This window comes from Lotus japonicus, chromosome 6 (genome assembly GCF_012489685.1).
Source record: "Lotus japonicus ecotype B-129 chromosome 6, LjGifu_v1.2".
Lineage (NCBI taxonomy): Eukaryota > Viridiplantae > Streptophyta > Magnoliopsida > Fabales > Fabaceae > Lotus > Lotus japonicus.
This window is the reverse complement of record NC_080046.1, coordinates 4,109,423-4,135,237: the sequence shown is the minus strand read 5'-3', so window position 1 is coordinate 4,135,237 and position 25,815 is coordinate 4,109,423. Positions and strand designations below refer to the sequence as shown.

Sequence of the window (25,815 nt, the reverse complement as noted above, 5' to 3'; positions counted from 1 at the left end):
TCACGTAACGCATAAAATCCATTTGTCAGTTGTGGATCCGAAATATTCATGTTGTATACAACAACATGAGAATTACCAGCAGGGTCTTGCAACGTCCATTGTTCTCTCAGCTCATCCTTGAAATCACTCACGAACTTTTTTGAAAGTATTTCTCCGTAAAGCTGCATAAGTAATATAAAAGAGACGGTAAATTTGCAAGATACGTTAAGGGAAGGGAAATTCATAAGAGTTGATATAGGAGTTGAACGAATTGATGCATACCCGCCACTTGTAACTCAGGATAGGAACCCAACTTTTGAAGTTCAGCCATGATTCAACTCCAAAATCTTTAGTCATGGTGGATGATTTTTGTAGCAATCCTGAGAAGCTTAGAACTTGTATGCGTTACAATCAACGTAACCTGTATATAAGGAGAAGGGTGATTTATAAATAAGGAAATGTTGGAAAGAATGAAAGTTTTTATCTTGCAGATTATTTTTCTTATTAAGACAATGGGATATCACATTAATTGATTCTAATTTATTTTGTAAATTGATTCCATAATTGTTCACATTAAAACTTCAATTTTAAATTTACCAACTTCAGTCATGGCCAGATTTACATCATTCTTAGAGAGTGGAGTCTATTTTTCCCTTAGATTTAGGATTTTTTTATTGTGCCATGAATAACTTTGTAATGATCAAAGAGAATCATTACGGTAGTCATTATTTTAGCAATTCTGATTCTCATTAAATAGTATTTAATGATAAAAGTGTATTATTTTTGTAGGCCGTGAATGACTCTTATTTAAGAGAGGCTCACGGTTTACCATAATTAAATTTAAATGTGTAGTTAATGTTGATTGTTTTAGGGTCAAAAGAATCAACAACATTATAAAGAAATTCAAAGTTTGACTTTTCATCAACTAATTCATCAATTTTAAATTTACCAACTTCAGTCATGGCCAGATTTACATCATTCTTAGAGAGTGGAGTCTATTTTTCCCTTAGATTTAGGATTTTTTTATTGTGCCATGAATAACTTTGTAATGATCAAAGAGAATCATTACGGTAGTCATTATTTTAGCAATTCTGATTCTCATTAAATAGTATTTAATGATAAAAGTGTATTATTTTTGTAGGCCGTGAATGACTCTTATTTAAGAGAGGCTCACGGTTTACGATAATTAAATTTAAATGTGTAGTTAATGTTGATTGTTTTAGGGTCAAAAGAATCAACAACATTATAAAGAAATTCAAAGTTTGACTTTTCATCAACTAATTCATCAATTTTAAATTTACCAACTTCAGTCATGGCCAGATTTACATCATTCTTAGAGAGTGGAGTCTATTTTTCCCTTAGATTTAGGATTTTTTTATTGTGCCATGAATAACTTTGTAATGATCAAAGAGAATCATTACGGTAGTCATTATTTTAGCACTTCTGATTCTCATTAAATAGTATTTAATGATAAAAGTGTATTAATTTTGTAGGCCGTGAATGACTCTTATTTAAGAGAGGCTCACGGTTTACCATAATTAAATTTAAATGTGTAGTTAATGTTGATTGTTTTAGGGTCAAAAGAATCAACAACATTATAAAGAAATTCAAAGTTTGACTTTTCATCAACTAATTCAATTCTGACAATTTTTAAACCTATTCCCAATTAAGACCATACATGGTAATTGCCGTGGTAATTGGAAATAAAACTTAATAATATCTTAGGATTTTTTTTTTTGAATTTGTACCATAAATTATTGTCATCTATTCCAAGTGCATTAAATCCTAATATTGAATTTTTTTTTGAATATAAGTCTCAGCGAAAAATAACATTGAATTATATCTTAGGATTTAATTTTAATTTTCATCAACTATTCTACACAATAAAATCAATATTTGACATTCTCGCAAATTTGTATCATAAATTATTTTCAACTGCGTCGGCAATGCATTAAACCCGTAACTTAATTTTTTATGAAGATAATCTTCAACAAAAAAATAGCCTACAATTAATTCTCTCCATGTTTTTATTGATATATTGTCTATGGAAACACAACTTAGTTTTTGTAGTTTAAATAAGAGGAAAACATCTCACAATTTTCCTCACATATTCACTTAGCCATAGGCAATCGTTTAAAACGTGAGTGAGATAGGTTTTCATGATTGAAACGAAATTTCGGTGAAATAAATAATTACATAAAACCATGATAAATAGTCTACAAAAGAATACCAAATTGGCAATTCCATCAACGCATACAGATTTAATGGACTCAAGATAAATAACCTTAACACAAATTTATTCCAGAATGAAAAAGTCAAACTTAAACCATGCGACATCTCGCCAAAAAGACAATATTAAAAACATCCATAATCGTGAATGGAAAATTGGCTGGATAACGATTGGCCCCATATGGACAATAGTTATCTTTTATTTAAAAGGGAAATAGCAAGAGTAATTAATTCATATCCTCATATCTTCTCTTTCTTCACTGATTTGAGTAGCTTAATTTTTCCATCCAAATCAGCATCGGGAGGAATGGGCCTCTTCGCAATCGGACTTGCTTTGGTACCACCATCATCATCAGGAACTACGACAGCCAGATCTCCGTGAGTACCGCCTACGGACGGATCTGCTACACAGCTTCCAGCAACAACAGCAGCAATTTGAGATTGAAGATCCTGTAATCAATAAAAATAAGCGTATTAATACAAAAAAATAACATATTAAATTGTAAATTAAGGAATTGTGTAATTAAATTTATAAGTAGTACCTTTATTTTCTGATTCCTCAACTCCTGAACAGGCTCCATTTGCATTTTGTACGACTGTTTGATTGCGTTTGGATCACCATCAATATCATCTGACAATACTGATTTACCGTTGTTTGGGGTACAAAGTAGAGTATTAGAAGGTAGATCAGCAATCTTATCACTTTGAGATTCATCTTTATTGAGATCGCCAGCATCCACAAAAGCATCATTGAGATCCTATAATAATAAAAAAAATTAAATAACAACGTTTGATTTAAGTGTATGAATTTTAAATAAAGTCTCATACCTTAGCCAATCCCGACGAAGATGCCTCAGACTTTGATCCAGAAGTTTGTGTTGTCATGGTAAGAAATGGATCAGAACCATCCTGCAATAAATTGAAATAAGAGTTTTCATTGATCATGAGGTAAAACTCTACAAAATTAAAATATACATGGATCATGGCAACTAATTACAGGTTGAAATGTCATTGCAGCTCTAAAATTATTGATAACTTCTGGATCGGCACAAATCTTTTTGACACGATAAGACTTTTCAAACTTTGAGTGATAATTGTTTGCAACTTCAATCTTGAACAAATATGTTTTGTCAATCAAATTCAAGATTTCCGTGGGAATTGTGAGAGGATCAGAACCCTGAAATAATCAACAGATATATTATTGTCGTTAATTAGCAATATTTGTAATGGCAGATGAATTCCATTCCATTTAACTTAAATTCATACATAAGTTTCAAGCAGATCTGAACATGACTTGTTCAGCAGTGCAGACGCCTCCTGATCAAATAACGCAAATGTAGCGGTGTCTTTTGAATCCATAACCCTTAGTTGAATTCTAAACTTGTGAGTTGGAGAAACAACATGACGGTTACATGTATCACAAAAATACATGCCATCGGCAGGATACACTTTCTTGCTACACTTGCACGCAGGGTAATGCCAGACCATACCCTCTGCAATATACTTAACAGTACCAAGTACAACACAAAATGATTTCTGTAAAAAAAAATAGCATTAATAAATAACTGTAACATATGTTAGTAGGACGAACATAAATAATATTATGGAGTTATGAAGTAAACAATATACTTCAGCGAGATCTTTGAGTAGCTCGATGGTTTTCCCATCACTCTTTTTCAGAAAATCTTCTTCTAGGGATATTTTTTTTGAACTGTCTTGAAGCAGGCTAATGATGTGTGCTGCAGGATCATTTGACTCCAGAAACCTAGGGATTATACATACATATGATTAATTAAAATAACTGTATGGAATATCGTTAAATATTTGCCGATTATCTTTTTGGAAAAGAATGCCAAATTTTATCCTGCACTGCTATTCATTGGCTATTGCAAAACATATCAAATTAATTGATTCTATTTTATTTTAGGAATTAATTCCATAATTGTTCACATTAAAACTTCCATTTTAAATTTACAAAAGTCAATCATGGCCAGATTTACATAATTCTTAAAAGGTGGAGTATATCTTTCCCTTAGATTTATGATTTTTTAATTGTGCCATGGTCAGCCATGATTAAGAAACGTTTCAACCCGCAAAATTACGTATATTCCAAACTATATTTCACATTAAATATGATTTAATGTCAAAATAATTATTTTTTTTAATTTATGACTCATATTCGATCCTAATTCTGACCATTTTAAAATCGATGCCCAGTTTATTTCAAAATAGTATTTCCTATGATAATTGGAGATAACACTTAATTATATCTTGTAATAACTTAACTATAAAAAAAATTTATTAAAATAAATCAATAATATTTGTGATAACTATTTCGGAATAAAATTTACCTAGCACGGAGAGGGGCAGCTTCTTGAATCTGAGGATTAAAAAGAACCCTAGTAGCACCATAAACGTTTTGAATGCTATTCTTACCTGTTAAAAGTAATTAAAATTAAAAATAAACCACGGTTAAATAATTCAAATCTTAGAAAAATATACAAAAATAATTAATACCTTTGAATGGCTTGATCTTACAACACTGTACAACCACGACAGCATTGGTTGCATCAACTGATGAAAGATAAGCAATGACCTCAGAAACATATTTCCCAAAAAAAGCACATTCAACACGAACCCTAAACAAAAAAAATAAATTAATCATTTAACTTTCATAATGGTAAAATTAGGATCGTTCTTTTGAATAAATAAAGAACATGAGATGTACCCATCTTGATCAAGTTCTATTGTTATCCTCTTTTGTTTAGTACCATCTTTTTGGAAGTCTTGTTCTCCACTTGCGCCCGTCAGAATACCAATTACATCTGGTGGAAAATAATATTAAAAAATTGTAAGAGATATTAAATATTTTTTTTGAAAAGATCAAGATGCTGCAGAAGAGTAAATACCTATAAGGAATGATGTATCAAGGTCCTTATACATAATGTCAGCAAGTGGAACGAAAGAGTACGGCGTTATGTTGATAGCCTTGTTAGGTAGTAGACGTACAGAAGTCTGAATATCAAAGTTGATCTTGAATGGATGATCGGTCGGGCGAAAATCACGTCCGCTCTCGCCCACACCAAAGTAGGAAATCTGGTAAACTTTTCCCTCAGTTAAGGAAGACTGGAATCGATATATCAAAGTCTTCCTAACAGTAGCATGTATCTTGCACCCCTGAAATTTTAAAAATGAAGAAACTATGCAATTTAGGAATGTATAAGAAAAATAGGGGGAAAAAGTTTACATAATAAAAAAATAGTATACCTTGTCATCCATCAGTATCATGTCCATTGAAAATGGTAGCTTTGAGCCATATAGACTCGGACTAAGTCATAGATGACTGACTTTGACAACAATTGTCCAAGTTTCTTTGGAGGCATCCACCTTTGCCAGTTCGTCGATCCTTGAAGCCATGAAAAAGGAGGTTAAGTTGAAATATGCAAGGAATGATGGAAAATGCTGGGAATGATGGAGGAGAAATGTCACATGAGGGGTGTATATATAGTCTGAATGAAGTGTTTGTGAAATTAAATTATTTCCTTATAATTAATGAGTATTAATTTTCGGTCAAGGAATTTCCAAAAATACAATGGTATGTGGCGAATCTGGCCATGATTCCCACGTTGATTCGTTCAAAATTTAATATTGCAAAACTTATTTTAGGAAATACAATGGTCTGAATGGAATTGACCATATACATTTACATGATTGCACAAATTACTACTTTGTTGACAAAGGAAATTAACGATTGATTGCAAAACTTAATATATGAAATCAACGATTGATTGGCAAAATTAATATATGAAATTATATGGTCTAAAATGCTAAAATTAACGATTGAACGAAGAGAAAGCATATTCGTTTCGATCAAAAAAAATGAGAGCAATGCGATCTAATATAAGATAAGTGCTCGATCATAGTTTGATTGGCAATTTGATTGAGCATCAATATTTGATTGAGCAGTAGAAAATTAACGATTGATTGGAAAAATTAATATATGAAATTATATGGGCCGAATTGAATTGTTTGTGTGCATATGGGCCGAATTGAATTGTTTGTGTGTATATGGGCCGAATTGAATTTGTTTTATTGCTGTATTAAATGAGTGAATTAATGTGTGAATTATTAAATGAGTGCATTGAATGAGTGCATTAAAAGTGCGAAATGTTCTCTGGCTGTGACATTTGTCAGCCAGAGAGATGGGTTTGAGGGGAGTGATTATTAGAGTGACATGTGTACTAAAGAAGTGGATAATGATTTTGTTTTATAATATATATATAGATGATTGAATAATGAAAATTGATTTTTTTTTGAACGTGCAAAATTGATTATGTTGAATGCTCGAATAATTAACTGATTGGAATTTAAGTGTAAAAACTATGTCGGGATTCATTTGGATGTCCATGTATTTTCCAGTTTTTTCTCTAAATCGAATAGAACAAAATGAAACAAAATAAGAAGAAAGATGTGATGGCTCAATGGAACAAAGAACGGGTGAGGGAGTTAAAAGATGAACACTATAATGTTTCAGACATAAAGAATATGAGAAATGTCTTAGAAACAAAGAGGTTGAATGAAATGTTAAAGTTGCTTGGGTAGTAAAATTAATTAATTTTTCATGAAGATGAAAACCATTACCTTGCACATGATGGATGAATGATTTTGCTCTGGAACTATTTCAGAGAAAAAAAATTACAATTTAGATGATAATTTCATTAGAGATGAGAGAAAAATTTCATATAGGATTAGAAAAAGTAAGGGTTGTAGGACAAATATGTTGAATCCAAAGTGAAATAAGGTGAAAGCCATTACCATGTTGAGGAAGAGCGAGCAAATGACCTTGGAACTGTTTCAGATAAAAAAAATGTCAACGAAAAATAAAATGGAGGAAAGAGCAAGAAATTTGTGAATATGAAAGAGCATGAAAGAGAGAAAATATTTACCACGAAATATAAGAATAATGAAAGTGTTCTAAAGGTGGGAGGAAAAAATACACGTCCAATAGAAGGGGTGCTAGAATTGATACACGTCCAATGAAAAAAAATGACTAGAAGACAGGTAAGAATAAACTGTTGAATCTATTATCTATTTATATATATGAAAAGAAGAATTTTTTGTAAAAGCTTCAATCACATTTTTTTCCCTCCAAAACAAAAAAATTATTCCACGATTTATTTTTACACCCACCCGTATTCTAGATTAAATTATAAAAATGATCAAATTCAAACGCTTAATTTTGCTTTAACTTCTTACAGAATGAAAATAGGGTTAATTACGATTAAGAATTTGAAATTTGAAAAATTAAAATTTGTCTTTATGAAATTATTTTTAAGTCTTTTTTTTTGAAATGGAAATTATTTTTAAATCGAATAATTAGATTCCTTTTTTGCAAACGGTGGAATGATTCAGCATTTAAAATTTGAATATTGACACAATAAATAGTCGGAATAATCAATATTTTATTATTTTTTGTTTGGAACTATCATTAAGATCCTTGCAAATGAAGCGTCTATGATAGAATAGAAAATATTATTTCTATTAAATTTTTAAGATAGGGTTCTTTTTTCAAATCTATATTTAACATATTAGTATATATTTATTCCAAACTTATTCTTTAATTTAATATAAAAAAATTTAAAAAATTAAAATAAAAGAAAAATAAAAATGTAATTTCGTTCCTATATAAATTTCGTAATAATTATAAAATTAAATAATGTTCAATATTAATTTATTAATTTAAAATAATTACGCTATATAATATTTGAGAAGTTTAATTTCTAATTAAGTAAAAAAAAATTTCCTTATTAAGCCATACAGTGCAAGGTTTTCTTCTAGAAACCTCCTATAATGCCTTTTTCCTCCAAAACACAATTAACTATTCCATTATTTTTTTAACAAATTTGGTGAATAAAAATAAATATTTAATACATGTTTTCCTTTGAAGTTTTGAATTTCAAATTCTTTTTTAATTAAAATTTTAATTTCCCTTTTTAATTTTTTCTTGAAAGTATTTCCCTTTCCAATTTTGAATATTAATTTTACTTGAAAATCTTTATTTAGTATGTTAAATATTTAACAGAGTATCAAATTCAAAAATATAGTCAAATAGAAAATTTTAAGGATTTTATTTAAAAAATTAATAATTAAACCTTTATTATTATTTTTTCCATAAATGACAGAAACTAACCTTTTTTTTCAAATTTCTTATCCTCTAATTTTATTATTACTTTTATTTTCAATTAGTTTTTTTAATATTTGAAATTAAAAAATTATAGCAAATTAATGAAATCTATTATGTTTTTTTTTAACAAATGAAATCTATTATCTATATGAAAAGAAAAGTTGTTTTCAAGAAGCTTCAGTCACGTGAAACAACATTGTCATTTTGTTTCCCTTCAAAACAAAAAAAAAGAATAATTCCATAATTTTTTTAACACCCACCTTAAACCGAAATTAAATTATAATAATGACTAAAATCAAGTATTTAATGTTGTTTTAAATAGGGCTATAATTAAGTATTCAGAATTTGAAAAATTAGAAATTTTTTAACGAAATTTGTTTTGGAAATTAAATTATTAGATTTTTTGTGTGAAATTATGATTAGGAATTTTCAATTTCAACTTGTTATTTCCTGTTTGAAACTATCATTAAGAACCTTCCAAATAAAGCGTTCATGATAGAATATAAAATATTAATTCTATAGGATTTTTAATATAGGTTTTTTTTTTTGCAAATGTATATATAACATATCAGTATATATCTAGAGTTTAATGGATATGCACTGACAGTGTAAAATAGTTTTACACAGTCATCCAATAAAAGCATGCCACATAGGAGAGATAATTACATTTGACTTTGATTTTAATTAAAATAATAATATATTTTCTGATTTGGCGGAATTCAATTGGATGTCTGTGTAAAACTATTTTACACTGTCAGTGCATATCCATTCAACTCTATCATAATATCATATCCATTAAACTCATATATTTATTCTAAATTTGTTCTTTAATTTATTGTATAAATATAAAAAGTTAAAAACTAAAATCAAAATTAAAAAATGTACTATGTAAATTTCGTAATAGTTAGAAAAAAAACTATTTTCTATATAGATTTCTTAATTTAAAATAATATAAAGCTTTGAGAAGTTTCTAATTAAGTAACTTTTTTATGCTTATCAATTTATATAAGTAAGGGTTTCTTCTAGAAACATCCACGTGTCCCCATCTTATACATGTCTTTTCCATCCAAAACAAAATTAATTATTCCATTATTTTTCTAATAAATTTCGTGAAAAATAAATAAATTTTTAATACATGTTTTCCTTTTTATTTTAAAGCAAAAGGATAATTATATATATAATAACATAAGGTTTGAGAACAAATTTCAAAAGAGGAAAAGATGATTAGTGCAACAAAAAACTAATCACCAAAAGCCTATAAGGCTCCCCCAACTATAAAGAGAAACAAAAACCCCACTAAAAGAACAAACACAAGCCAATGAAAACCAAAAGAGCCAACTAACTCTGCCTAAGCCGAGACCTAATGTTTTCCGCTATACCATGCAGGGCTTCATCATCTGAGCAATCATAAGTCAAGCCAAGTCGTTTCCCAATGGCCAACGCCGCTCTCGCTCTCGTCATAACGCCCGGAGGACCTTTGTCGCACTGCGGCTCAAAAATCACCAATTGGTTCTCTAAAGAACCCACAACATCTTCCCTTACACCCGAGGAAGAAGTACAAGCACTCTCAAGGCTCTTAAAGCACATTAAGGTTAGTGATTGAAATACTAGATATTTCCACAAAGTTTGAGGGTGCAAACTTCCAGAAATATCTTAGAGCACATTAAGGTTAATGGCCAGGCTTTTAAGGATCCGAGTTTGATTAAAGAAGCTATCTCTAATCACTTCCAATGCTTGTCTAGAAATTGGAGTAAGAGGTAGAATTCGGTTTCAGGGGTGGATGTTCCTAAGGTGACTTTGGAAGACCGGGTGATGGTTGAGGAGTGTAAGACCCAGTATTTTAGAATTTAATAATTAATTAACTTCCAGCTCACGCATAGGACTCTGTGTAAGCGTGAGTGAAACTTGACTTGTGTTTGACGTTTTGACTAATGTTATGAAGATGAAAGTTCACAGTATGTGTAAGGATGACACTATAGTCATTTTGATTGATAGCACGAGCCATATTCGCACCCGACTAAGGTCGAGAGTGTACGAAAAAGGCTATATCCGCTCCTAGAGCACTGTTTAAGAGAATTTTAGAATTAAAGAGAGAATAAGAACCTCTGAGTATTTTTCCCATGACCAGCTTTCCGATACGAAACCCTGGACTGTACGCTTGTTAGGTTTCGCTTCCCGGAAGTCAGCCGAAGCCAGACTTTAACTTCTCGGGGACTTTAACTAAGACCCTGAATGAAGAGTTTTTCTATTCAGAGCTTCTAACGAAGTTTCCATCCGCGCTACCTCCTTCCTTTCGACATTTATGATATTTCTTCAGAAGGAAGTTTCTTCATCCGACGTCGACTGCAAAAAGTAGTTTTTCGGCGTAAATCGACTCACACCGTCTTTGAGACGTTTTCCTCAATTAAATGAACCTCGATTTGAGTTTCGACATTCTGTCGCCGAATACTCAATTTTTATCAGCAGATGAAAGTACCAAAACGACCGGAACCGCGAAATCTCAATTTTTCGAATTTTCCCCTCACCTATAAAAAGGAAAAAAATGAGAAATTTCTCATTTTCTCCCAAGAGTGGCCGAGAGCTAGAGAGAGAAAGAGAGAGGAGCTGAGCTTTTTCCATTCTTGCCCGATCGTCGTGATTTCAGAAGCTACGCGTAGGTGCAGAGGTAAGGATGCTTAATCTTACTTCTATTTCTTCTTTATGTTGGGTTTTTCTACCTCTTTATGTGCTCAAAGTTTTGAGGTTTTGTAAAAATTTCCGATTACCTCGATTTTTCTTTCCAACTATCTTCTACTGCAACCCAACATGCTATAATCACTGTCGGATCGTTCGAATTTTCACCGAGTCGTCGTAGATCTGAAAAACTGACTAAAAATCCATTTTCTTCACATGTGCTTACTTTCTTATCAAAAAGTCGCAACCAAGCTTAGTACCCTTGAGATTAAGTTCTATAAACGTCGTTGTGAACAACCCCATCAATTTTGTTTTTCAGAATTTTAACTTTGAGTTTTTGGTCATTAATTCTTGACCAAAATACCCCTAAGTCGTATTTTCAGTCGTTAAATATTTCTGAGAGTTTCCCTGGCCTAGATATCACCTACGAATACCTAGGAATTAAATTAGATCGAAGAAAAGTTCGGGAAACCCGATTTTTTGGTAGTGGCCGAAACTTTTTGGAGCTGTACCGTGTTTAAAAATAATTTTTGGGTTTGTATGGCCTGAGCCATAGCGTAGCCCTTTCGATTGTCTAAATTTTGGCTGTGGTTTTGTGTCATTCTGAGTTCTGTAGCTCGAGTTATGCGCGTTTTAGCGAACGAAGTCTTCGTTGTTCATTCGTGCCTAAATAGGAACTCCGAAGCTTTAAAGCTTTCTTTCCGGTTTCGATTAGTGCTATTAGATTGATTACTTCTAGTAGGACTTGTGTTGATGATTGTGTTTCCTTGTTCTAGGTTCACAACTTCCATGCACAACTTCTACTCACGAAGGTAAGGGTAACTCAGTATTAGAATGTCTTTGAGTCTTGCATGATTTATTCGCACTGCTTGCGTTTGAGATGAAGTTGTTTAAACTTGATTGGCAATTGAGTGCAATGTTGTATGCTTGCTTATGTTGACTGTTTCTGAGGCTTGTGCTAAATGTTTTCTGGAGGCTTCAGCCGAGTGAACTTATTGAGACGTGTGTCTCTGTTTTCTGAGAGGCTTCGGCGGTTTACCGGTTTCTGTAATTGAACTGAGTTAGTATGCAATTGAATTGATTTATGTCTCGTTGAGATTATGAATAATATATGATTATTCTGATTTGATTTTTGAGTTGTGACTGTGCATTGAGTGACTAATAACGTCACGAGATGTTGTTGATTTAACTGAGGCATATAGGGGTGGAACTTTAGTGGCGATGAGGTGGTTGTGTCCCATCTTTCGAGATGTTATTAAGTGACAATGAGGTGGTTATGTCCCACGTGATTGTCCCGTCTTTTGAGGCGTTATGAAGTGGCGATGAGGTGGTTGTGTCCCACGGGATCGTCCCATCTTTCGAGATGTCCTAAAGAGGCAATGAGGTGGTTGTGTCCCGTGCGATTGTCTTGTCCGTTGTGGCGTTAAGTGGCAATGAGGTGGTTATGTCCCACGTGATTGTCCCGTCTTGTGAGACGTTATTGATCGATCCATTTCGATAGCAGCATATAGTTGCATTGTAGGGAACTAACTTTCGATGATATTGATATTTGGTTGGAGGATTCGTCATTTAAATTGATATAAGTTGTTAGTTTAATTATCCTGTTATATAATTAAACTTGAATAACATGTTTTCTCTTTTATTTGTGGTAGTTGCATAGAGTTAACCCTTTCTGTTTGATATTTGTTGTTTGAGAGCTTAACGCTATTAGGCGATGAAGAGCCTTCTGACGATGCTTAGCCATGCTGAGATGGAGGAGGGATAGTAACCGTCGGAGCAAGGATGGAAGAAGATGTATAATTTCCTCTTAGTAGTTTATGCTTTGAGTCTTCTTCGTTATCTGAAAACTCTGCTACTAAAACCCTGTTTTCGCCACTGTTTAAGTGTGCGTACTTATTTTGGAAACTTGCTTATGCTATTGTAAGACACTATTATTATATGTCGGGAACGGGTGGTTTAATTAAGACTATGTTATGTATTAAACGGTGTTTAGTTGTTTGAAAAGAAAAAAATTATCGTGTTTTCTTAGGATTACGAAATAGTCCTTAGACTTTGTTAGGTTACTAATGTGACTCCTCAGTTGAGAAATCGGGGTGTTACAAGGAGAATTGTTTTCATATGAGGAAATTTGGGAGGCGGTGGTGGCTTGTGATAGTAATCGGGCATGGGGACTAGATGAGTTCAATTTTACTTTCTTTAAGGAATTTTGACCTATGATTAGAGGTGAATGTAACACCCCAATTTCTCAACTGAGGAATCACATTAGTAATCTGACAGGTCTAAGGACTATTTAGCAATCCAAAAATACAAGGGTAATTTTTTTGAAAAGAACTAATCGCTTCATCGCTAAAGCGAATACACCTGTCACTTGTTTGATAAGATACTTCCGCTGTAGGTTTCTAAACATAGCAAAATCCTCAAAATTAAACCTATACCCAACATAATAGTATACATAGTCATAGGGAAATTCACGATATCATTGACAGGGAATAAGTACGCACACTTAGACAAGTGGCAAAAGCAAGGTTTTAGTAATGGAGTTTTCAGATAACAAAGGAGACTCAAATACAGCTCTCAAAAGAAAATTAAACTTCTCCTTCCATCTTCAATCCGCCGCTTACTATCCCTCATACATCTCGTGCATGGCTAAGCATCATCGGAAGGCTCTTCATCGCCTAATAGCGTTAAGCGCCCAAACAACAAGTAGCAAACAAAAAGGGTTAACTCGATGCAATTACCTCATATAAAAAGAGAAAAGCATACTATTGAAATTCAATTACAAAACATGGTAATTAAACTCACAGTTTAATTCAACGACATAGGGTCAGATGTTAGCTCCCTATAATGAAACTATATGCCACTACCAAAAATAGATCGATCAATAACGTCTCGCAAGACGGGACAATGATAGGACCACACCTCCTCATCGCCACTTATAGCGTCATACATGACGGGGCAATCATAGGACCACACCTCCTGATCGTCACTTAAGCGTCACACAAGACGGGACAATCATAGGACCACACCTCCTGATCGTCACTTAGAGTAAATATTAACGATCAAAAGGTTCAATATGCAAAACCCTGTCAGCTGCTTCCCACTGATACTTCAAACAACAACAACAACAACAACAACAACAACAACAACAACAAAAGTCTTATCCCACTAAGTGAGGTCGGCTATATGAATCACACTACGCCACTGATAGTCCAAGGTGATACTTCAGGGATTTTTATTGTTATCAGTAAGGTTATAAAGTGTGCTTCCCTAACATGGTAATTCCTGAACCAGCTAGAAGTACTAATCCCTTCTAGCACCTATGACTTCACTTCACTAGACACTCTACGCATTCTGGGCAACAGATAATGCTAGTATGCTACCTAAGCATGGTGAACATGGTAGTCAAAATTAAGGGGAATAAAATTGGTGTAGTTTGGACTTTGGACAAATGCTGTTAAGTGAAGATTTTTGTGAAAGATATTTTCCTGATAGAGAAAATTCTGATGAAGGATTTCAAAATTGCACTGGAGAAGGTAGAATTTGAAATTCTATATTTTGTGTTGATGAAATTCCCTGTAACTTCGAAAATTCTTTCTTTTGATTCCCAAGAAAATACATTTTACATTCAATTATTTAAAATCCCCCCAACAAATGCATTACCCTTCTTTAGGTTTACTCCAATAACGCATGCTTTGAATCTGCCTCAAGCAATGACAACAAAATCTGTTTCATGCAGTTGCACAGAGAGATAGCATGGTTGTTTCCAAAGACCATATGTTGTTAGAAAACAAATTTTTTTTGTGATTTTCATGATAGATATGTGTTTGATTATCCTGATTCCCACCAATCAAACAAAATTTCATGAAACAAAACCATTTCAGAGACCCATGAATGCAGAAAGACAGAGGAGTCAAAAATTGAGAGAAAAGAAATTGAAACCCTCAAATCTTTTCCCTCAATCCCATCAATCAGACGCTGCAAAAAAATTCCCATGCAAATAATGCAGGTGTTGAATTGAGTGAGAGCAACCAGAGGAACAAGTAGATCAATGAGAGCAAAACTAAAACACTAGTAAACTGTAAACAATCTACTGAAAAAAAATATATAATTGTGTTTATTTACCTCAGAATCAAATGCTGAGTTACAGGGTTAGCTGCTGCTGCTTCTGTCGATGCTGCCGATACTGATCACGTTGTGGCTATGCATGGAACAAGAAATTCTGGTCGAGGAAAGAAAAGATGAAGAAGAAGAAAAGAAGAAAAAGACAGGAACAGTGTGTGTCACGTCTTATGAAGACGTTACTCTAGGATATGCTTAGTCAAGAAGGATCATAAATTCAAAGCAAAATCCATGTGGGGACATGATATTTACCCACAGTTGGAAATATAAATGAGTAAAGTTTAACAAATTAATGAGGGGTACACAATTTATTATTTATTTATTATTTTAATATGAAAATATTAAAATATAGGCTAAAAAGTATTTTTTGCCCCTGATGTTTCAAGTTTGTGCAAATTCTGCCCCTACTCTATTTTTGTCGATGTTTCTACCCTCATGTTTTCAAACAGTGCACTGTCTACCCCTCCGTTAGTCAGGCTTTCTCTTGAGAGGTTCCTGAGTGGATTGGAGAGATGAAAAAGAGTATATGAAGTTGATGATGATCAAGGAAATGATATAAATTAAATTTGCTATTAATATATCAATTATACATGTAATTGAACTGGTTAAATGCATGTTTTGCTACTTACAGGTCTTGAGTTTGAATCTCCCTTGCCCATTTTTTCCAATTTCACTTGTAATTTCCACGTGGCAGTTCCAAAAAAATATAAAAAAAAGGTCACATCAGCTCATTCCGTTAGTTTTTTAACGTTTGACTGATGGAGGGGTAGATGATGCACTGTTTGAAAACATGAGGGGTAGAAACATCAACAAAAATATAGTAGGGGCAGAATTTGCACAAACTTGAAACATCAGGGGCAAAAAATGTTTTTTAGCCAAAAATATATCATATAAATTAAATTTATGTTTGAATTTTTTGAAACCATTTTATTTTTGGGTTGAAAACATCCCTGACATATGCACCCTCATTTAATGGGGTCATTATAGCTTTTTATCCCTAACAAAAAAAAATTGTTTTAAAAAGTCTTTGTGACGTCATGTTTATGTGGAATTTTTTTAACTAATAAGCAATATACGTAGGCAGCTTACGTGAACAATTCACATCCTTTTTAGTCCCTTAAAAAATTCTTTTGTAAAATTAAGTCCTTCTCTCACCTCATCGCTCACTCAATCACCATACATGAGTTTTGACGTCACAATGCTTATGTGGAATTTTTTAAGCCAATAATCAGCCCACATAAGCAGTCTATGTGACATCTCACATTCTTTTTAGTCCTTGAAATTTCATTTCATGAAATTAAGTTATTCTCTCACATCGTTCACTCGATCACTAGATTTAACTTTATGATCATTTTCTTCAAATATTTCAACCGAGTTATTATTTTTTTTGAAAAACAAGAATTTTATTGATAAAACCCGACATATGAGAACAACCCTCTCAAATAGGATAGTAAACCACCAAAACCCAACACAAGCACATCCAAAAACAAGCCTCATTAAAACCGAGTTATCATTAAAAAAATTGATTAAAGAATGATTAAATTTGATTAAAGAAAACTATAAAGAATAAAAAGGATGTAAATGCCCACATAGACTGCCTACGAACTGTTTATTGATTAAAGAATTCCAAATAAGCATTATGACTGAAGTGATATATTCTATTAAATTGAATTTTAAAATATTAAATATAAGTAATGAAAGAATGTGTCAACATTTAGGTTATAATATATAAGTAAAATTTATTTGAGAAAGTATTAGTGATATATTAATTAAAATATTAATTAAAAACTTTAATTGGAATACATTATCTTAATAATATATAAAGCCCATCCACCAAAGTGGGTCATACTGTTATTTAATTTCCACATGTCACATCTTTATTGGTTGGTTTCACCTATTTTCCACATGGCCTTAGCTGATTGGTCCAAATCCTTGCATTTTGATTGGTCGAAATCATTGAATCATTAAATAAAAACATCAATAGTACACGGTTTTGACAATATTAGTACCCGGTTTTAACAATATTAATACCCGGTTTTATTACAAATTGCACATGGTTTTGACACAATTAACCCCCTCCACGTTCAGTTAGAAAGTTTTGGGAAATATGATAAATTTTGCCGACATATTACGTAATCTTTCAAATTGAATTTCAAGTACTGACTTAAAAAACGTAAATTTTGCCCACATATTACGTAAATTTTAAATTTTTAAATTCTGTTTAGGGATAATCCTCTAATTGGTCCCTGTGGTTGTGTGGCCGTCTGAAATTAGTCCCTCCCGTAAAATCTAAGTCCTCGCGTTTGAAAAGTGTGTGGAAATTAGTCCCTCCGGCGAGGACCTGCTACACACACTTTTTCAAACGCGAGGACTTAGATTTTACGGGAGGGACTAATTTCAGACGGCCACACAACCACAGGGACCAATTAGAGGATTAACCCTTCTGTTTAATACATTACTTAATTATTAATACATTTATCAATAATAAATATATATTTGAACCAAACAATATAAATAGAATAAACAATAGCTATAAAGTCAGTAGATTATTATGATTCCACGCGGATTTGACAAAATTAACTTTTTCCACCTTAAAAAATGCTCAGGTTTAGGAAAAAAAACGTAAATTTTGGCCACAACTTAATTCCAGAATATTTATCAACATTCAATGCCTGGGTATTACGTTCCACGAATTTGTTTTCAAGTAACATATCCTGTTATATATAATTCAAAGGTAAGTCAATGATTAACTATTTTATTAATTTTTTTGGCACAAATTCCGTGTTATTTAAAAGATAAGTCAATGATTAACTATTTTGTCCAAATCACTGATTTATTTCTTGAAAATTTTAAATTATTTTATTTTAAATTTTTCCCGCCTTTCTCATGTAATGCTATATAAATCCATTTGCTCATAGCAATTCAACCACCCACTCAAAAGGCTTGGCCGAATTTTATTTTCCTTGCGTTGTAATTATTCTAATCATTGAGATGCAGAATTTTGTTGTTCTACATCATATGGGAAAGGTTTGTACTTTACCTACAATTATTTATTAAAATGGTCTTATATATTTTGATATGTATTCAATAATGATAATAAAGTTGCTCTAAATTCTAAGATGTATTCTTGAATGTTGGTCTATGCATCTTACTTAATTTCTTGCTATCTCTTTTAGTTAGCTTTCTGCAATGGCTCATCAAGCTTCATGGCTTCAAGTGTTGATAAAGTAGCTGATCTGAATGCCTCTATAAAAGAAGGTATTTATTCTTGCTCTTCAATGAGCAATGAAAAGATTCCGTACTTCCTAGATTCTACTTTGAGTAATGATCATAATGTATTTTGAATTTGTAGGTTACTTTCAGGTATTTGATAACTCTGTTAGAAACAAATCATTTTATACAAAAGGCCTGTCCATAGACTCAGAATTTGAAGGTAATAATGCATTGTTGTTCTAAGTTTGTTCCTTTTCTAATACCTATCTTCCTTTGCTTCCCCTTATTAAAGTAAGTGAATGAAAAAAATTAAGCTTAACACAAGTGTAAGAATATCTGTAATTCTATATAAAGAATGACTTATCATAAATCATAGAAGCTTAATTGTATAAAGGCGCCACAACCTTTGAAGTAGAGTTCGTGATTTTTTTTTATCCTGTGCTTTTTTAATGCCTGAATCAAAACTGAAATCCAATTCATGGAAAAAGTTTGATTAATTACTCTGCAACCCAACATGTTACATATATGTCTTGTGCATCTACAGCTCTAAGTGCAGTTGTAAAGGTTCTTAGTCCGGGGCTTCCATAAAGTGTGCAGGTTGTAACTGGCATGAAGGTTTATATAAGACACCTAGGTCCATCAATGCAAATGCACCATCCTTGCAATGTATGCAAGGGTACTTGAGAAACTATAAGTGATAGGGACCGCTGCGCACAGTTCTAAGTTGATAAGGCTGTCCAATTTATAGAAGAATGTATGTGAAGCTTTCGTGGAGAAGGGAATGCAGAACGGGAATAAGATTCCATCCTCTGGTGATGCAGATGAAGCATATATCAGAAACAATTGCTGGGGATATCATATTTGTGCTTCAATTAGTGGAACATTCCAAATTCAAAAGAAGGGCTGGAGATCTCTTTATAGAGCATGCCCTGTCCCTCACTCAGGCTTTATGTGGCTTCCAATTCTTGCTCACTCATTTGAATGGTCGACAACTTCTGATCAAATCCAACCCTTGGAAAGTAACTTTTGTAGCAAAAGTAGAATCTGATGTAGTATTTTATAAGTAATTATGATGAGTCATTTGGCAGTCTTTCTCCGTTAAATTTAACATCATGTCAGTGTTGATATTATTTAGCCTTTGGTTGAAGCAAATGTCAGTAGTCTTTGCTTATATACTATACATTACCTTTTATATTTTTTTTTCTCTTTTTACATTAGAGTTTAGGAATATTAATGAGTCATGCTAACTTTTATTTCGGAGAGTGTCTTTGATAGAATGGTTCTCTTTTATAATGAGAAGTTGTGAAAAGTGTCTCTAATAGAATGGAGCCCTTTTATAATGAGAACCGTTTTTATACAAAACGAAATATTAGATAAGATGGGGCAAGAAAAATTAAAAAATTAAAATATATATATTTATAATATCTCTTCCAAAAGAAACTTCAGCACCAAAACAAGTGCCATCATATCATAATGAAGTAAAATTGTGATTCTTCTAACTCACAATCAACTTTGATTTTATGCGTCAAAATCAAATGGCATTATCCACAAGTGAAATTAAGTTACGATAAATCTTCTTTTAAAAACTAATTAAATTTAGAAATTTTAGTAATCTATACCTATTAATTAAAACACTTCTAATTTTTTTAAAGAACTCATGCATTGCACGGGCTACTCACCGGTGGCCCGCGATTTATGTTTAACAACTCTCAGGATGCATTTTAGATATTCCGATTTGTTCATAATCATGATCTGCAACTCAAAAAGGTGCTCGCAGGTGATTACTTAAACATCTTTAATGTTTTTAATCATTATCTAATTGAGAAAAAAAGATAATGCGCTAAAAAAAAAAAAAAACCAATCATAATGTAAGGATGAGTCATATCAATTAATGAAATTAAATAAAAAATAGACTTATCACATCTTTAAAATCTGATTGGTTAACTTAGCTATTTAATTTTTTTTTACACTATTAGTGCATAAAAATTAAACTCTATCTAATTAGCTAATTATTAGTTGAAATCGAGTTTATACTTTATAGTAATACTAAATCCTTTATTACTTTTTCGTTTTTGTTACAAAATCCTTTATTACTTTAAGTTACAGTTTCTCTCCATAATTATAAAAGGGAACTAAAATTTAAATTTAAAATTAAAATTTTAGGTTACATATTATCTAATACATTTCTCAGATTTTTATTTTCTTTCGTTATTTAAAATGTGTTATTTATATTTCCGATGTAAAGAAACTGAGTTATTTATGTGTTTCAAAAAATATTTATTTCTAATCCTAAATGATAGATTTCATATTTTTATTAAAAATATTTATATATTTTAGAAATAAATTTTGAAATTCAAACTTAAAAATTAATATTATTTCAAATAATATTAATTTTTAAGTTTGAATTTCAAAATTTATTTCATAATTTCAATATCACCTAACAATTACTCCAATAAGAATGAATTCAGTACAATTAGAAATAAATAATTGTATTTCAAATCGAGCAATTAATAAGAAAATATTTTTGTAGAATTAATGTTAATATTGGGTAGTTAATAATAAAGAAAATGATAAATAAAGAGAAATAAATTTAGCCTAATTCAAAATTTCTATCCTACTTTGAAAGTCAGCATTATAATAAATTGAAATAAATAATAACTTTAGAAGTCAATGGAAGAATTAATTTATATTTTTATTGAACTTTTACCGCAATTTTTGCTTTTTGTAAAAATCAATAAATGTGAATCAATTAATTATTAGATATTAATTGATATAATGAAATATAATAATTATCGCATAAATTAGGTAATAATTCGTTCAAATTCGTTAATTTTAATAATTAATATACTCAAATAATATATTTTCAATTTAGAAAAAAAATAAAAAAAATAAATGTGAAAGTGATTTTATGCTTAAAACCACAAATTATTGTTTGATAAAACCTACTTTGAGAGGGTTGTTCTCATAGTTTCCCAACTTTCAATAATACATCGCTATTTGTTCTCAAAAAAAAAAAACTACATATGCAGGCATAAATTGAGAAAATTCGCTCTATAAGTACTTTACTCATTTGAACACATACGTCATGAATTCTCATTTTGTTGTTCTACATCATTAAATGATTACCCATGTTTGGCGACTCCAGAATATGATGAAGTCCTGCAATTTGACAATAGATTTATTGTTGATGAACTAAACTATGGCAAAGATGCATTGAAGGTACAATATGAAGAGTTGCTTAGTATGCTTACACCTGAGCAAAAGTCTGTATATGAGAGGGTTGTCACATCTGTGTTGTCAAACTCATGAGGCTTCTACTTTTTATATGGATATGGTGGAACTGGAAAGACTTTTGTGTGGAACACTTTATCGGCGTCACTTAGATCCAAATGACTAATTGTTCTTACCGTTGCTTCCAATGGCATAGCATCATTACTCTTGCCTGGAGGCAGAAAAACTCATTCTAAATTTTGCATTCCATTAGATGCTACAGAGACCTCGACATGTAGTATAAAGCAGGGAAGTCTAGGAGCAAAGCTTCTACTTGAAACAAATCTTATTATATAGGATGAAGCTCCAATGTTGAAAAAGTATTGTTTCGAAGCTTTAGACGTTACACTCCGAGATTTAATGAGGTCGAAAAATGAAGATAACGCTCATAAGCCTTTTGGAGGAAAAGTAGTAATACTTCGAGGTGATTTTAGACAAATACCACATGTAATAACTAGGGGAAGCAGACAAGAAATCGTCGAATCTACTTTAAACTTTTCCTCATTGTGGAAACACTGCAAAGTTATGAAATTGTCTAAGAACATGCGGCTAACCGCAGCTGAGACGGCTGATGAAGCAAAAGAAATCAAAGAGTTTGCAAAATAGATTCTTAAAATTGGAAATGGCGACCATCCAGATTCCGGAGCATGAGAGTACGATGTCCAAATCTCGCCAGATCTGCTCATCCCAAACAGTCCTGACCCATTAATGGAATTGATTAGATATACATATCCTGACCTTGCGCACAAAATGAAAGACCCTCAATTCTTTCAAGATAGGGCAATATAGGCCCCTACACTAGAGGCTGTTAAAATGATAAACACTTACATGCTTGGGATGATAGCTGCACCAGAGCATGAATATCCGAGCTCCGACTCTGCCCTGCGATCTGATGAGGATACTGAAATCCAAGGTGAGTGGTTTACCACTGAATTTTTTAACGAAACTAAAAGTTCAGGAACGTCTAACCACAAACTTTTATTGAAAGTTGGTACTCCAATAATGCTTTTGAGAAATATAGACCAAGCAGCAGGTTTATGCAATGGAACCAGGTTAATTGTGGACGAACTTGGTGAACGTTTTATTGGTGCAACTGTTATCACGGGAACAAATGTCAATGACAAAGTGCACATTTTAAGAATGAACTTGGTTCCTTCTAATTCCAAATTTCCAATTAAATTCAGAAGAAGACAGTTTCCAATTGCAATATGCTTTACTATGACCATAAGCAAGAGCCAAGGACAAACACTATCTTCGGTTGGACTCTTCATTCTGAGGCCTGTCTTCACTCATGGTCAGTTATATGTAACTCTTTCCAGAGTATGCTCAAGAAAAGGTCTTAAACTTTGTATACTCGATGAGGCGGGCAAACAACAGACCAGTTCTGTAAATGTAGTGTTTAAGGAAGTTTTTGGAAATGTTTGATGTACACAACACAATTACAATTACAATTATTTATTTCATTTTTCTCTTCATCTATCTTTACAGGGTTGCCTTATACAAGAATAGCTTATTTATTTATTAAAATATTACAACATAAAATTTTCGTGCAACGCACGGGTTACAGAACTAGTAATATTAATAAATATTGGTTATATTATCTATTGATAAGTATATTAATTAATAAATATAATAGTAAATTGTATATAATTAACATGTCAACATTTACTAATTATTTTTTAATTGAAAATCTTAAAATACATTTAATGATACCTATTTCGTGTACTAATTATATAAATAAAAAACTTATGCGTAATTAAAATATCAAAATTTCAAATTATTTACTATATATTTGTATATTATTAAAATTAACATTATTTTTAAATCATTCAGACTTATATATGCTAAGCTTTATTTTTAAAAAGTATTTTTAACATAGTTTAATTTACTGACATATTACGTAACTAATGTGTGCAATACTAATCTATCTATATAATATACTAAAGGAAGGTTTTTTTCTAGAAGGTTTTGCCACGTGTCACTCTCATATCATCCTAATAAAAAATATACAAATTTTGTTTTTTTAATATTAAATCTGCATGTTTTTCAATATTAAATCTGCATAAACAAAATAAAGATTTTGTTAAAAACAAATAATCTGCATGTTTTTCAATATTAAATCTGCATTAAAAAAATAAATAAAGATTTTTTTTTGCGAATCCATTCAATATATTAAATTTGTATTGAAAAAATAAATATTTTTTCTTCACTTTGTTTTTCAATATTAAATCTGCATGTTTTTCAATATTAAATATGCATAAACAAAATAAAGATTTTGTTAAAAATAAATAATCTGAATGTTTTTTAATATTAAATCTGCATTAAAAAAACAAATAAATTTTTTTTTTACAAATCCATTCAATATATTAAATCTGCATTGAAAAAACAAATATTTTTTCTTAACTTTGAATACAGAACAAATATTAAATCTGAAAATATTTGTACATATTAAAACAAATATTAAAGAAAAAAAATATTAAATCTACAAAATTATATAAGAACCCAAAAAAATATACAAATTTTGTTTTTCAAATACATAATTTTGTTTGTCTTGACTTTGAAATACATATTTGTTTTAAAAAAAACAAATCCGTGCAAAAAAGAAAAGCATATATAAAAAAACATATTCTGAGTCAACTATCAACTATTAAATATGATTTCTTTTTCTTTATTGGGTGATTAATATTATATTGGTTTTCAAGTGCGTATAATGAGCAAATGAATATTTGTATATCAAATAAATATATTTTTTCAATTTTCATGATCACTATTTTTTTAATTTCTTAATTTTCGAAATTTTTAATAAAAATAATCATAATTATTTAGATTAAACAAGAAATATTAGATTTTTTTTACAGCATTATTTTTTTCCTTCTAAAATACATTTGATTTTTTTTTTCTTTATTGTGTGATTAATATTATACTGGTTTTCAAGTGCGTATAATGAGCAAATTAATATTTTCATATCAAATAAATATATTTTTTCAATCATGTACATTTATATTTAATCTCTTTTTATGTGACGACCAAACTTACACCCTACCTAACTATAAAATAAGAATATCTTCAGAGAAAAACAATTTTTATTGATGAACTTTGAAGAAGTACAAGACCTTTGGGTCAGAATTCATCGATGTCCAATTGATAGTCTGAGAACGTCTCCAGGAAAGTTAGCCGCGCTAAGCGTCATTAAAAGCAATTCCTTTCCTTAGACAAGACGTCCCAAAGTCTCGCATGAACTCCTCTGAATCTTCCCCGACTACTTTGACTGCCTTGTTTACAACCAAAACCACAGCTTTCACACTTATTTTACAGTCTGATAGAGCGCGAGTCCAGTCGTACACGTTTTCCTCCATCAGCTGGTCTTTATTCTACTCGAACACTCCCGTATATTTACAACTATTTACAGCTCGCCCTGCCTTGACCACTTTTCACTCGAGATCTTTCTCCTCGAACTCCGTCCCTAAGTTGTTCAATTAGAACAACCAATCAAAACAAGAAAACCAGAGAACAAGAGGGGTGAGAAGCAATCCAACACACTCAAATTGGAGAAACAGTGTAAAATAAATAAGCAAGTAAGTTCAGCAAAAACAATAGTGCAACCAATAAAATCATCCAAGTTTCAACACACTCTAGACGAGGATGTGGGCCCAACATTCTCCAGGAAAGTCACCGAGAAGCCGCTCGGCAAGATGATCCTCGGAGGGCCTGCAGTGTGAATTAGGTTCCGGATGGGACAAACCTCATCATCACCTGTTGGTAGGTCCCACCTAACCACACCCCAAGGACCGCAACCCTTACGGTATCCCCTAGATCTCACAGCGTTACCCAATGGCACAGCCTGGCCTTGACTGTCCAGTTGGGGCCACTGACCTTTCCTGCTCATAGAGTATCCACAAGCCAATAGAAATCTCTTGGAATTATTCTGAGAATTGATCAAATAATATTTTCTTTTAAAAATCGGGATGCCTCAAAAAAATGTTTAAGAAAAATTCAGAGGCTCCTTCTTCGAGTCAATTCTCAGGAATAAATCCCGTTTGAAATAATCATTTTTGAAAACAAATAGGACCCAAGGGAGGTCCAACACCTATTTATTCACACTATACTCCCTCATGAGTTGAGCATTCTCCCCCCCTTACCTTTCTTCG

The 25,815-nt window shown here is 31.6% G+C and overlaps 2 protein-coding genes and 1 long non-coding RNA gene across 3 annotated transcripts; all 3 read right to left on the bottom strand.

Moving 5' to 3' along the window:
• Positions 1–2,315: 2,315 nt before the first annotated feature.
• LOC130726756 (uncharacterized) lies at positions 2,316–3,138 on the bottom strand. Its single transcript, XM_057578066.1, has 3 exons — positions 3,037–3,138; positions 2,751–2,966; positions 2,316–2,658 (listed from the first exon to the last, which is right to left on the bottom strand). The coding sequence occupies exons 1-3, from the start codon at positions 3,091–3,093 to the stop codon at positions 2,449–2,451; spliced, it is 483 nt and encodes a 160-aa protein (XP_057434049.1). The 5' UTR covers positions 3,094–3,138; the 3' UTR covers positions 2,316–2,448.
• Positions 3,139–3,172: 34 nt separating this feature from the next.
• Positions 3,173–5,502, bottom strand: LOC130724740 (replication factor A protein 1-like). The gene is made up of 8 exons (XM_057576028.1): positions 5,476–5,502; positions 5,118–5,385; positions 4,937–5,033; positions 4,726–4,847; positions 4,560–4,644; positions 3,838–3,973; positions 3,475–3,744; positions 3,173–3,385 (listed from the first exon to the last, which is right to left on the bottom strand). Exons 1-8 carry the CDS (start codon positions 5,500–5,502, stop codon positions 3,173–3,175), a joined length of 1,218 nt encoding a protein of 405 aa, XP_057432011.1.
• Positions 5,503–13,557: 8,055 nt separating this feature from the next.
• On the bottom strand, positions 13,558–15,298 carry LOC130722605 (uncharacterized). The gene is made up of 2 exons (XR_009014030.1): positions 15,188–15,298; positions 13,558–13,740 (listed from the first exon to the last, which is right to left on the bottom strand). It is a non-coding gene; the product is annotated as an uncharacterized LOC130722605 (long non-coding RNA).
• Positions 15,299–25,815: the final 10,517 nt, after the last annotated feature.

Bases quoted from the DNA above. Each gene is read 5' to 3' on its own strand.
- LOC130726756 (XM_057578066.1), bottom strand. From the start codon at position 3,093: ATGACAACACAAACTTCTGGATCAAAGTCTGAGGCATCTTCGTCGGGA. The intron at 2,967-3,036 runs GTATGAGACTTT...TTATTATTATAG, and splicing joins CTTCGTCGGGATTGGCTAAG to GATCTCAATGATGCTTTTGT. The intron at 2,659-2,750 runs GTACTACTTATA...TATTGATTACAG, and splicing joins TGAGGAATCAGAAAATAAAG to GATCTTCAATCTCAAATTGC.
- LOC130724740 (XM_057576028.1), bottom strand. From the start codon at position 5,502: ATGGACATGATACTGATGGATGACAAG. The intron at 5,034-5,117 runs GTATTTACTCTT...ATTTTCCACCAG, and splicing joins TGATACATCATTCCTTATAG to ATGTAATTGGTATTCTGACG. The intron at 3,745-3,837 runs GTATATTGTTTA...TTTTTTTTACAG, and splicing joins TACTCAAAGATCTCGCTGAA to AAATCATTTTGTGTTGTACT.